Here is a 14,714-nt window from a genome sequence, read left to right as displayed (position 1 = left end):
ATGAATTGTTCTCTCAGTGTAGTAAAATTTCAAAATTTAAAAAAAAATTCAAATCTTCGATGTTTGCTGTTGCTGTAACATGAAAATCTTGTTGCTTCCACAGGGCTGCACCTGTTTTTTTCGGTGTAGGAATAATAAAACATGCATTTTTTCGACCGAATTTATGCCTTTTTGAATAAAATTCTACGGCTTCGGCGTGATTTCTGTCAAATTTCGCTTTTTCGGCCTATTTTAGGCCAAATATTTTTGCCCGGGTGAATTGAAAAAAATTTAGATGTATAATTAGATGTTAATTTTCATTGTTTTTCCTCCAGTTCTTTAAAATAAAATATTAATAAATAATATTAAATGCAATCATATAAATTTTTCGTAGTATTTTACGCAGTAATAGTAAAGAAGGGTTGATGTTTTATAAAAATTTTTTTTTTATTTAATACGATTTAAGATAATTATAAAGCACTTTATAATTTATGCAACAAAAAGTTTCCGTAAAATACTTAACACCTCCTGAGGCATCAATTAGACTCTTGAATAAGTACCGCGAAATTACATCCATTATAATTTTTTAAATGACTCATTTAAATAAAAGCACTTATTATTATATACTGGTCAAATAATTTTCACAGAGATATAATATTAAGGGATAAAATGATGATGTCGAAATTTTGACCAGTAACAATTTAACATAATTCTGAATTACATTATTGACTGTAATAATTCTGTTTCAGAAATAGAAATAATTTATTCTTAAATTCCTTCAATTTTATTCATTAAATTGACTCAATGCATACTGTCTTTGTTATGATAATTAACTCATCAAAATTAAATTATATTACATAATCTAAATACTATAATAGCTTACATAAAATCATAATTATTATTTTAATTACCAAATAATTAAATGAATTAAAATATAAGAGTTCCTTTAAAATTTCGTAACACGATAACTTAAAATTACATTGAATTTTATCGTTTTAATGAGATCTATTTATTTATACACTAAAGGATATTGGAACCCAAGTATAATATTACATACATTTATTATCTTACCCTAAATTCTCATGATTCTTTCATGGATATAAATAATCACCTCACAGCAACACCATGTTTATTTTATCTTACCATACCATCCGTTGACAGTAAATATATAAAAAATCTATAATATATAATCGTGATAAAAACAAATAGTAAATTATATTTTTTTTATCAACACACCGCTAGAGAGTTCGCACGTGTAAACTATCAAACTAAAACAATTGGGGAGAATAAACTTTACACCCTCGTATAAGTTGTCAGAAAATACTTGAGGATCATCTAGTATAATAATAAATAAACTTTATGTTTTGCACAAGGTATCTGGCAGTTGTACATCCAATAGCTTCTATGACTGTGAGAACAGAAAACCACGCCTTCTTAGCGACTTGTCTCGCGTGGCTAATTATTCTAACTGCGTCTATTCCAGTGCTTATTATCCACGGTGAGGTGAGTAATTTTATAATATTATTTATGGAAACTTTTGGATGTATATATTCATAAAATGTTTATTAACTACACGGAGAGAAAAAAATTTTAATATTCACTATCGCAGCGTATTATCTACTATTATGTTAATATAATAAAAACTGATATGTAAAAATAGTAGGCTATCCTACACTCAGAAAATTAAGTATTGTGTTTATTATGCTAAATTTTTAATTCCAATCATCTAGAATTATTGGAACGTTTTTCAATGTAAAAATAGTTAGTGTTATAATTTTTTTTTTAATAGAATTAATAATTATTGGATGATAACCTGCAATAAATTTCGTAACAGTTACTATCAGGATGGTAACAGTTACCATCAGGGTGGTAATAGTTACCATCATGATGATAACAGTTACTATCAGGATGGTAATATTTACTATCAGGATGATAATATTTACTTCTGCAATAAATTTCGTAACAGTTACTATCAGGATGGCAACAGTTACCATCAGGATGGTAACAGTTACCATCAGGATGATAACAGTTACTATCAGGATAGTAATATTTACTATCAGGATGGTAACAGTTACCATCAGGGTGATAATAGTCACCATCAGGGTGGTAACAGTTACCATCAGGATGATAACAATTACTTGGATTGATGGTAGAAATTTTACTATTACTAGATAGTAGTTTCTATTGTTTAATTTTCTGAGTGTATGCTATATAATAGTTACTATCTCACAAAATAGGATTACTATACGCGTATTGTAATTGTTAATAAATTGAGATAGTTACAGTTAAAAATTTTGCGATTGTAATAATGACGATTCGGACGTAGTAGAAACTACAATAATTTTCTCTGTGTGTAGACTAATAATCATTTTAATTGTAACTACACTGTAAAAAGAGCGGTGTTAAAATGAACTTACACCAGTGGAGAGGTGTTACTTAGCAGTGTTATCCAACCGGTATTAAAACGGTGAACACTAAGGAGTAACATGACTCCGATCGGAGTATGAGTCCGGGTCAAAAAAATAACTTAAATCTGACTTTTTTGACTAAAATTCAAGTCAACTACGTCAAAATGACACGGAAAAAAATAGATAGGAATTGTAAAAAACGACACTTTAATATATTTCACTTGCTAGTAGATAGAACCAGATATTTATTTAACAGTTAAACATTATTGAACCCGACAACTAATCGTATAATATGGACAGTTAATAATAAGTAATATAATAAGGGTAAGGGAGAGAGAGTAGCTAGATGACGTCACGTTGGGTCCTCTCGGAGGGCCCCGTCGGAATGCCCCTTCTTCGTCAGCCTCAATGTCCATCTCACCCTTCTCTAGTGGGGGTGAGCCTTGTCACAGGCTGGGGGTAGCTCCTGACGTCAGAGGCTACAGGCCTCAAGATACCTATCGAGCAAAAGGCTCGATATTCAGGAACGAGTAGCTTACAGTCGGCCGTCCTGATGATGGTCGCGTCCTCGCGGCAAATAGTCAGTTGAAGCTCCAAGTGTTTTCATCGCTGCGCCTCAACTCCGTTTTTACCTTTAATCTAGAAAATTAATTCATACCTCATTAGTATTATTTCAGTGTAATTTATCATGCAATATCATGCTGCCACTTCTTCCGTAAAAACCGGATAAAACATTATCTGCATTCATAACATATAAATAAAACTCTATATCAGTAGAAATTATTAATAATTCGTGCTCCTAGTCAACATAACATGCGGATAGACAGCTGTGGGTGCAGCCCAACTGTCTTAATTTAATGCAACATGCTTAAGTCATAAGTGGCTACTCGACGTTTTCCGAGTAGCACCATACGTTCGTCTTGCTGACCTTGGCAACGTTATCATGTTACCAGATCATCAAAACTACAGTCACCCGAGCCACCACCAACCGGTGCAGGTCGTATCTCACGACGTTTCGCAATTCGAGATGACTGTCCGCCCTCAGAACCACCACCAACCGGTGTGATCGTATTCACGATCCTTCGCAGTTCTGCCAGCCTCCAGAACCACCACCAACCGGTGTGGTCGAATCCATGACCCTTCGCAGTTCTGTCAGCCTCGGGCCTCGCAACTCGAACCACCACCAACCGGTGCAGGTCGTACTTTACGACTTTTCGCAGTTCGAGTGCCTTGTTACTTTCGTCAGAACCACCACCAACCGGTGCAGGTCACACAAAGTGTGACTTTTCGCAGTTCTTTCGATAGTTCAGCCTCTAGAGACGCAGTCCTAGAGACCCCTTTCCGTTTCCAGAACCACCACCAACCGGTGTGATCGTATGGACGACCCTTCGCAGTTCTGTCAACGTCTTATTCTGCATCTAGAATCACCACCAACCGGTGCAGGTCGTACTCCACGACTTTTCGCAATTCTAGTGCAACCTTGCCTCTCTAGAACCACCACCAACCGGTGCAGGTCGTATCTTACGACTTTTCGCAGTTCTAGGTAGGCCTTAAGTCTTCGAGAATCACCGCCAACCGGCGCAAATCGTCCTCACGATGTTTCGCAATTCTCGAAGTCATTCTGATATCAGAGCAAGTATGGTCCGATATTTCCACGCCAAGGTACCCGCCTTAGTGTAGTTGATCCTCATCTGGGGTATGATCTCCCTTGGAATTAACGATTTTCTGGATTACTGACCACTCGGTGCTTCTATGTAATCCCACGAATCCATTCGTCGCGTGCCTCCGAATACTGCCGTTTACTGCACCAAAACCATCTGCAGTCTTCTAATTTGTTTAATACAGTAGCCTCACGCAAGTTAGCTTTGTTTTGCAATATTCCACACAATTTCACACCAGATAGGATTATTGTTGTGACAATCCTATCTGCGCATCCTTGAAGTTGAGCTGTCAACTTCCATGATGTGAATGAATATTCTACCTGAAACAACTTAAAGCTCTCAATGACTTAAGTATCTCACCATCAGAATTTCTTTCTGGGTTGCTGATCACTGTGCTATCAGGACTTGGTGATCACCCATGATACCGTAAGTCCGTGTGTAGGCGAACCTCCTAGAACTACTGTTAATTGAAGTAAGATCCTCTTACAATCCCTGAGGCTGGTCAGAGAAGTAGTTCTAAGCAAAGTAATAATCCTTTGCTGTATCTTACGCCATTGCACACCAAGTAAGATTGTAATTGCGACAATCCTTCCAAATTGTTTTCGAACTTGACTGAGGCTGACAGTTCGAATCAACGTACCACCTGAAACAACAATGTCCTCGACGACGTATGAATCTCATCGTCGAGAATGCTAATGACTTGATACGAGCCAGCGTACTTGGGAATGTTTTGTTAATCGTAACCATCGTTATCGCTAAACATTTATTTTATTTAGATTTAACGTTATAGTTAGTACAGTAACTATCAATTCCTAGTTTTCTGCAGGAATAAGAGTCAACGATTAATCTTTTACTTTGGCACCTGCTACATGTCCGTAAGACAATGGTGGCAACTCCACCTTCAATTATAGTTGAATACCGCCGAATTAATTTCAACTCTTTAAAATTTACGATACACCCAATTTACTTAAGAAAATATTAAGTCAAACATAACTTTTTTTCAATAAGCAATTGTCAAGGTACTTAATGTATTCAACGCTGAACTAAGTTAACTATGCAGTAAAATGATACACATCATGTGACTGGTATATAACTAAACCCATAAGTATTGTACGCAACCTTCCAAAGACTAACCCAGTGAGCTCCTACTAACTGATTCCAATAGCAGTACAATCCCAATGAAATTCTAGTCTACAGTAACTATTTATTCCAGAAGAATTACAACTATTATTTTGCAACTATCATGAAATCCTTAATTATTAATATTCAATACATGGAGTTTCATCACAAATTCTATCATGTGCGATCAACCATTCCATTTTTATCCATTTATCAATCAATTGTTATAAAACAGATTGTACAGTACAACTTGTAATAATAATTTCTAAAGCAGTATCTTCAAGTTAATGACAATTTTAATTTTTGACTTATGCATTTATTACTGATACCGTATGTTAACGTCTTTCTTCAGAAATATACTTAATTTACGGCTAATTTCAATTTATAAGTATCTAGAAGAATTGTAGCGCTTCATAATTAACCAGTTATCTTCCTCTCGAATTTTCCGGTCAATGCGATAAACTAATTTAATTGATACAATTCACCCAGTCATTTCAATCGACTCGTTATTAACTCGGTTAGTTTTCGGAAACTATCTATTCTTCTGACTTACGAGTATAACAATGTATTTAAATTATAGTTTTAATAACTAATGATTGGTGTGATTGTACCGATTAATGTTTAAGGTTGAATTTAATATTTTGTGTCGAAAGTATTGTTTAATTACTAGTTTGTTTGTTAAATATTCGAGCCAGTTCAAGAATAATTTATTTATCGCGAAGATTATTGTATAAACACTCAATTAGTAAAAGACTTAGAATTGATACTCAATTTATTTTTCCTTCTATTAATACTGTCAAGCATTGAAAATATTGGCATATTTACATGAATAATATAAAATCTTTGGAAAGGACAAATGCATTTCTGACTAGAACTTGTAGTTTTAGGTTTTTCATAATCCTCAGTTTTTTAACATCTGGTCTCTAGGCAACTTTCTCTCGTACCGTCATAAAGCAATAAAAATAAGGGTCCTTGTAAGATGCGGACTGAACGAACGATTGTATTCGAGAATTCTTAATTTAGTAAAAATCTTTGTACTATGGCCTTGAAGCCATCTGTTATGTGTACCTAAGTTTTTATATTTTACTATAACCCGCGTTATGTGAATTCTCTATGAACATAAGTTTTACTCGTTACTTTAATAGTGACATTTATTTTCAACACAGAATTTAAGGACAAGCTTTTACCAGAATCTTAAAACGACTAGCGTCAATAAGAATTCAAATACTAAACATGTGCAGTTTAACATTTTTGGGTTGTTATATTACTACTAAACCCGATCTCAACCTTCAACTTCTGTATATTGTTCTCAACATATTTTGCTTACCTCAAGCCTACTATTTTCAGAAATTCTTTAATAACCAATGTGTTTGTAACTTAGGTTTATTACTGTAAAATTCATATTGATAACGCATACATAAATTCTGACTGAATGTATTTGATTATATTACTGAATTCGTATTTTCAAAAATAATTGATCATCTCATTTTTAAATATTGAAGAGTCAACGCGTTAAAGCTTACTGATGATTTATATTTAATAAACTTATGTTTGTGATTTCTACCGATCTAATGATGTTAATGCGGCAACACCGATTATGGTTACAGTACGTCTCGGCTTACTACCTGGCCATTTAGATACCTGGGCATGTCTTATGAAGGTCGGTTATGTATTTTTCTATTCGTTTATTATTTTCCTCGGTTTCAACGTTGTACTTCATTTATTTTCGTTGACATTTATTTATTTTAACAATAATACAAATTATATAACTATTCTCTTGATTTTGTTATATGCGTTACTTAGATATCTAGCAAGTATTACATTACTGCGTTTTTGATAATCTGTCCCAGTACACTAACTCAACATGCAAGTCATTAATAAGAGATATTTTTCTACATTACCAAACTTGTGAAGTTAACAAACCCAATGACACTCGGTGTCCCATTGCAACCTGAGCAATAATAGTTTCACCAGCTCGTGACACTGAACTTCTGTTCAATGATACACTACATTTATGTAGTCATTGTACTGTCTGTATACAGTTTACTTTAGCGATGAGTTCAACAATTTTCATCAATCCCTGCTACTGCTTTCGTGATGATGTGAAGATTCAGATGATGTACTCGTCAATAATAATCATGGCTATTCCCGTCATAACTTCTGTACTTGCAGGAGTTGCACATATTGCGAGGATGTATTCAGATGTAATTTGAACTGATTTGTTGACTTATCGCTGCTTCCCATCGTAGTACACAGGATCCATTGTGCCACGGAATGGCACTCACCATAACGAATTGAACTTTCCCTGGATGTGATCTAATGATATTTTCTGTAAAATAATTACTTTATTATTAACTTATTGTAACCACACTGCACTTGATACTGGCACACGGATTTCCAATCCCACTTCTGATATGTAAAAAACGACACTTTAATATATTTCACTTGCTAGTAGATAGAACCAGATATTTATTTAACAGCTAAACATTATTGAACCCGACAACTAATCGTATAATATGGACAGTTAATAATAAGTAATATAATAAGGGTAAGGGAGAGAGAGTAGCTAGATGACGTCACGTTGGGTCCTCTCGGAGGGCCCCGTCGGAATGCCCCTTCTTCGTCAGCCTCAATGTCCATCTCACCCTTCTCTAGTGGGGGTGAGCCTTGTCACAGGCTGGGGGTAGCTCCTGACGTCAGAGGCTACAGGCCTCAAGATACCTATCGAGCAAAAGGCTCGATATTCAGGAACGAGTAGCTTACAGAATGGTTACTGTGCTACACAAGAATGATCGTAAAATATGTAGAAACTGATCTTAGAATATTACTAGTTCTCGTTATAATAGGGGTGGGTAGTTTTTACATACGACTGAGTACGATTCAACATAGTAACCATTACTATGTTACACACTATGTCAAAAACACGACTGGCTATTGTTTTCACATTTACCGTTCGCTTACCAGATAATACAGGTTCCTTTCAGCAGTAGATGTATTACTATATAAAATAGGTATAGGCCCTGTTTGAAGACGCGAAAGACTCCCAGACGTTACTTTGTTGTTCAACATAGTAACCATTCCTGTGATGGGCAGGAATTGTTGTTTTCAATCACATATCTAACTACTGTTGACAAAATTAGTTCCCCCATACGAAAAAAATATATATCCGGGCAAATCTGCATACACTGTAAAACCAAGTGTGTAGTCGAAATTAACACATTTGCCAAATAACATTGAAACGCCATAAGCATTCTATAGATTTTTAACACACCGTGAAACGTGTTTTAAGTGACTACAAAAAACTATAGTTTTGTTTATGGCCTTAAACATAGAACACATTTAATGTGTGTTAAAATAATACACTTGTAACGCATCTGGTTTTAGAGTGTATATGAGACATATATTTATATATATGTTGCATATATGTAACATATTCCAGATTTGCCCGGATATATATTTTTTTCGTATAGGCTGCCAAACAGTAGTTAGACATGTGACTGAAAATAATAATTCCTGCCTAGCACAGGAATGGTTACTATGTTAAACGACAAAGAAACGTACTTGTCCGAGGAATCTTTCGCATCTTTACACAGCGCCTATATCTATTTTATATAGTAACAAATCTACTGCTGAACGGTAACTGTGCCCGAGTCAAAAAACGAATTCGGATTTAAGTCTCAAAATTCTCAATGAGGTTTTTGAGGATCAATGTAGAATTTGAAGATTGACAACAGTATAGAAAGTTATCCTAGTTTAGTCCTTAAAGTAGTAGTTACGACCATTTTTACCACTTTGAGGAATAAACTGGAATAACATAATCCGGATTAGAGCCTCGAAATACTCAAAAACATACAGGAATAATTTTATCCTCATTTGAACCTCAAAAGTCTTATTCTCTCCTTTCCCTTTGATCATTCCCATTTAGACATTATAGTTCTCATTGAGTAGAATTACTTTTTGGGCGGCAAATAAAACATCAAAGAAATTGAGGCTTTTGAGGACTAAACTAGAATTTGTTTTTTGACTCGGGTGAACACGATAACCAGTAGCGTTTTCGACATAATGTGTAACATAGTAATAGCGTGGACTTACACCGTTTTTTTTTTACAGTGTATTATTATTATTTTTGTAATTAATTAAATATATCCAAAAGTTCTTATAATTACGTAAAAAAAGTTCACGGAACTCCGTAGCTCATGTCTGCAGATTTATCCATCATTACAGCGACCAGGTGATAAATCAAATCAAATGTTTTGTCGAATTCGCCTTGACGACTGGGTGGTTTTCCAAGTTACATTTTTTTTATTGAGCTACGTGATCCCTTTAACTCTCATATGTGGTCTCTACATATGCATGCTAGTAAGGCTGTGGCGAGGAGCACGTACGAGTGCTGAAAGTCGACGTGGTAGAAGGAGAGTTACTCGGCTTGTAATTGTTGTGGTTGGAGTTTTTGCTTTTTGTTGGTGTCCTCTTCAGGTCAGTAATTTACTTTATTGTTTTTTTTTTTTTTTTTCATTTGCTGTTATTAGATTATTTCTTTCCCAAGTTATTGAAATATCGTATTGTAAGTAATAAATAAAATTTTTATTTGTTACAGTTAATATTAGTCGCGAAATCATTAAACTTCTATCCTCTAACAACGACGTCGGTGATGATTCAAATAGCGAGTCATGTATTGGCATATATGAATAGCTGTGTCAATCCAATTTTGTATGCTTTCTTAAGTGAAAACTTTCGTAAAGCTTTTAGAAAAATAATTTACTGTAGGCCAAGATATAATCCCCAAGGTCTTGGTCCTCCTACTAAAACTACAAGGGCTGCTAGTAGTGGCGATATTCTTTAGGTAAGAAATATATATATTTTTTAACAGACTATTCTTTATATACTTTTTTATTTTATAAAAGTGTCAACAAGTGCCGGAAGAACTCACTAGTTTAGTAAATTTATTTCAATATATATATATGTATATATAGATGTTTAAATCATGAAAACTATCATATAACAAAATCTTGTTGAATTGTTTTGAAGAGATAAAGTAGTTCTGTAAATAAATACAAAAAAAAAAAAAAAAAAAAACAAGTCACTGTATTTTAGCAGACTTTTCCGCGTCATTAAGAAGCTTCCAATCTTGTTCTATTCTGAGATAATAGTATAAAAAAACGTGTTAACTCAAGCACGTTATTTGACTTGTTTTTTTTTTTATTTGACGAATTTTTAATTGAATTAATATCATTATCACATAAAGTTTACAAATGAAGTATGCACTGTAAAAAAACGGGAGTGAATCCGAATTTTATTTCAATCCAAATTCAATTACTCGGAGTTCCGGAGTTTAAAAAAAAAATCACTTCGCATGCGGAGTGAATAGGGATTTTTTTATGGGCGGAGTGATTTCGAAGTGACGCGGATTTTATTTCAATCCGCATTCACTCTGGTCTAGGGTTTTAATACTCAAATAAATTTATATTTAATAGACAGCTGTTAATTATAAAGATAATTATTTCAATAAATAATTAATTCAGATATTAATAATTAAACTTAAAATATTATGTTTTTAATTTATAAATTGTTTTAGTAACTCACTGAATCATAATTTCATATATAGGGAGGAGGGGGCAAAGTGGGCCCCTCAAAATTTTCTATACGCCAATAAATTCGGACGGATAATAAGCTTATCGAAATTTCTTATATAATGAGGGCTAAAATAGACCACCAAAACTGATCATTAAATATAATTTATTAAGAAAGTTAACGATAATAAAATTACGTTTTAAAGTTTTTTTTTTTAGTGAGTTATTTAAAGTCGCGACAATAATAAAGTCTTTTGCGACTAGAGATATTTGTAATTTTTATATTGAATTTATGCTTATAAAGATATTGCAAAGAAAAAGGAATAAGAAAAAGAAAAAGAAAATTTATATTAAATCATACAGTTTTAAGTACTTTAAGTATTCTAATACTTTATGACATTCTTCTGTCGAAGCTAACATTTCCGATGTTTCTGACTTGAGGTTGTATTTTCTTCTTGCATCGTTGAGGTATAGACAATCCGTTGTTTTTAAAGTTGTATCGCAGCAGACTATTAAAATGAATCTTATGTTATTAAAATACAATTGTTTTATAGTTATTTGCAAATATCACACGTGTAAAGAATAAGAAATAGCAAATCCGAAAGTTTTCGAGGGCCCACTTTGCCCCTAATTTTAATGGACGCAGCATAATGAAGTGAACATAAGTATCAAGGGTCTAAAAAGAAGTAAACGCGTAAAAAAAATGAATGATATTATAATTATTTTCCTTAAGGGGCCCACTCTGCCCCCCTCTTCCTTATAATACATAGTGAAAATAATAAATTATTGAATAGCTATGGTGATATAGTTTTAATGGGAACATTTGATATTTCGATAAAATATGAAATGATATCTCGTGGTATGGTTGATGTAAGTCCTCTAACAGTTTGTGGCTTAATGGAATTATATTTGTGAAACCTTATTAAAAGCTGCTTATAATTTTTGAAAATCATTTCGCGTGAATATATGGAACGGGAGCTCGTAATTATTTCCGTACTCAATATAAATGTCAAAATATCAAACACCTAAGCTCACTATGTATTAGTAATTTTTTTTAATTAATATTTTCCGAAACTCCCCTTCAGAGTGAAATTCACTCCGAGGGAATCAAATAAATACACGGAAAAAAATGAACTATAGAAATTGAGAACAAGTAATATAATTATAAAGTGATCAGTAAAAACTATCATTCTAAATAGTAATGTTTTCATTCATGATTAAAACGTGGATAATTACAGGATAAGTATGAAAATTGATTGTCTATGCAAGAAAAATTACGATTTGAACTTTAAAAATCGTAACTGATACTTAGAAAATCGACGACACGTATTATACAATTTATTATTTGGAATGTTAAAATTCCCCATATTGACACCCGGGTGGGTTCCGGGTTATAATTTCAAACACTAATTTTTAAAGTTTATTTTTATCCGTGTAAAAAATCATTCACTCCGCGTTCACTCCGCAAATTTTTTACAGTGTGTACATTTATTTACATATTTATCTTAGTAAAAATAAAAAATATTTATCGACATCATTTAGAAAATAAATTTCCAGCCAATTAATTTGCAAGAGATTATTTTAATTGGTTTTGTTTTTATTCATGCAAATAAGAAAGTAATTTAAAAAAATAATAAAATAGAACAATCCAATGAGATTTATCTATTGTATTTAAGAGTAGGGCGTAAATTACAAGTAATATAACGGGTATCCTTTTCTCTGATCACTAAAACGACAGATGATAGAAAAGATAGGAGGGTCGAAATAAGAAATGACTCGGTTCGTATATTGTAATCGTCTGATTGAAGAGTACAGTCTGAGTGGCATTGTTACGAAATTTTATGGCATATAGAGGTAGAAAAAAAAGGGAAGAAATAATAGAGGAAAAACGTGTTGGTTTATAAATAGTCTCGATATATATATTTTTTTTTTTCATCATCAAGGAAATGTATTACGATCAATACTTTGAAAGTAAATTAATTTTCGTAATACCTAGTGTAATAAAACAGAAAAAATATCAACTGTTTTATGATGCAATCAGATTTATTTTTAGTACATCGGTCATTATTCGATAAATTTCTTTTCTTAATTCCACGATCATGAGTCATAAAATCACTTATGATAATTCCTAAACTTTTATCATTATACTTGCACTGTAAAAAATTTTTGGTGTAAAAATGGTTCCCGAAGACTTTACTCGGTCTCCTCGGTCTGAATATCAAGCGGTGTACTTTTAACACGGTGTGTTTTCTTTCACACCCTTCGGTATTATTAGCTCAAATATTGTCCGATAATATAATCTGTAGTTGAAAATTATCGAATAATATATGGGTTACAGCACTAGTATATCATTTTTATTGATAAAGAATATTTTGAAAAGAAAAATTAAATACGTTCCAATCGACACGGTCTAAAATTTAACACCGTGAGTCGTGTAACTTTTACACCGGCAATGTTGAAAATTTTAACACTAAATCATTCACATCACACTGCAGACTCAAATTTTTTTTCAGTATGTCATATAACTATTATTATTATTACTGAACTGTAAAAAATTCGCGTAGTGAACTAGGGATGGAAAGATTTATCAAAGAATTGATTTTCGATTCCTACATCGAGTCTGTTTCTTTCGATTCTTGGAATCGATTATTCGACACAAAAAGTCGATTTTAATCGATTTTTGAGTGACAATTGATATGCAGTAAAATGTAAATTAGAGTTGCATATGAGGCATTCCACGCCGAATCGCCGAGGCCGTGGACCCGATCATTATTTATTTAGCCGGTTATTTCACATGTTATATAGTCTTGTTGAAAAACTCATCCATGTCTTTTTTCCAATTTTTATAGTGCGTTTTCGAAAAGTTGTGAATTTTTGAAAATTTCGGATAAAAAATATTTGAATGCCTATAACTTTATCAAAAATATAAATAATTCTACAAAGTCGTACATCATTGTTTTCAGCGTCAAAGAAATTTTCAACAAAAAGCATTTCAAAATTTCGGATTTCTTCATTTCCATTTATTTTTTTTTTATTTTTAAAAATAAAAGTACAATTTTCAAAACGTATGTCACATTTTAATAACACGGGATTTTTTGATAGCCAATGGCAGTAAAAAACGCGATAGATTTATTTAAAAGTCGAATGTTAAGAATCGATTCTTGATCGAAAAACTAAAAGTCGATTCTCGATTCGATTCGGAATCGACTTTGCTATCCCTAGAATGAACGTGGATTAAATCCGGAGTGAATGCGAAGCGGACGACTGTGTATTTATTTAATGTCCTTGGAGTAAACTTCACTCCGAAAGGAAGTTTGTTGATGATAATTTTTAAACTCCGGTCCGAAGTAAAATTAACTCCTGAAGGAAGTTTATTTTAAAATTAAAACTCTGAATCAGAGTGAATGCAGATTTAAATAAAATCCAGATCACTCTGAATTCACTTCCGAATTTTTACAGTGAATTATTATTATTATTATTATTTGATTTTCTATTTTTTAAAGATAATTAACACCATGAGTTACTAATTAGTTTTCCGGCACTAAGTAATTTACGAGCTAAAGATTTTCTCATTACGTATTCTGTGTGTTTAATAATTTAAAAAAATATAAATGACTATGAGTATTGATTGTAAACGTGAGTAAACAGTGACTAGAAATATGCTGGTGAAATTTACTGAAAAATAATTGGTACGATTTATCAAGATTTTATATTGGCACAAAAAAATAATAAATGAATTTTCCTTTTATATTCCTCATTATTGAAAAAATAAATCATTTTTTATTTAAAAAAAAAGTAACAACTTGTAATTATTGTATTTTTAATAACAACTTAAAAAATATAATAATTTATTGTTAATTTTGCTTTATTCAATTTTGTGTTTTAAATTTATTCAGTGCCGGCAGACAATATACAGAAGTAATTACATTAAGCTTTTAAACAGAAATGTCATTTTTGCAATTAAATTTGAAAGTGCA

General features: G+C 32.5%; 1 protein-coding gene and 1 long non-coding RNA gene across 5 annotated transcripts in view; one reads left to right on the top strand and one right to left on the bottom strand.

Moving 5' to 3' along the window:
- Window positions 1-14,714, bottom strand: part of LOC130664287 (uncharacterized) — a 77,333-nt gene that overhangs the window by 2,627 nt on the left and 59,992 nt on the right. The window lies entirely within an intron of this gene.
- Window positions 1-14,714, top strand: part of LOC130664285 (allatostatin-A receptor-like) — a 31,162-nt gene that overhangs the window by 2,754 nt on the left and 13,694 nt on the right. For 3 of the 4 annotated variants that reach the window (XM_057464176.1, XM_057464175.1, XM_057464174.1), the window contains exons 2-4: window positions 1,353-1,482; window positions 9,374-9,643; window positions 9,765-10,010. In XM_057464176.1, coding sequence (XP_057320159.1) covers window positions 1,353-1,482; window positions 9,374-9,643; window positions 9,765-10,010 — 646 coding nt within the window. The remainder of the gene's footprint in view (window positions 1-1,352; window positions 1,483-9,373; window positions 9,644-9,764; window positions 10,011-14,714) is intronic. The other variant, XM_057464177.1, reaches the window with a different exon arrangement.

The sequence above is a fragment of the Microplitis mediator genome, chromosome 2, assembly GCF_029852145.1.
Source record: "Microplitis mediator isolate UGA2020A chromosome 2, iyMicMedi2.1, whole genome shotgun sequence".
In the NCBI taxonomy this organism is placed as follows: domain Eukaryota; kingdom Metazoa; phylum Arthropoda; class Insecta; order Hymenoptera; family Braconidae; genus Microplitis; species Microplitis mediator.
This window is presented reverse-complemented; position numbering and strand designations above follow the sequence as displayed.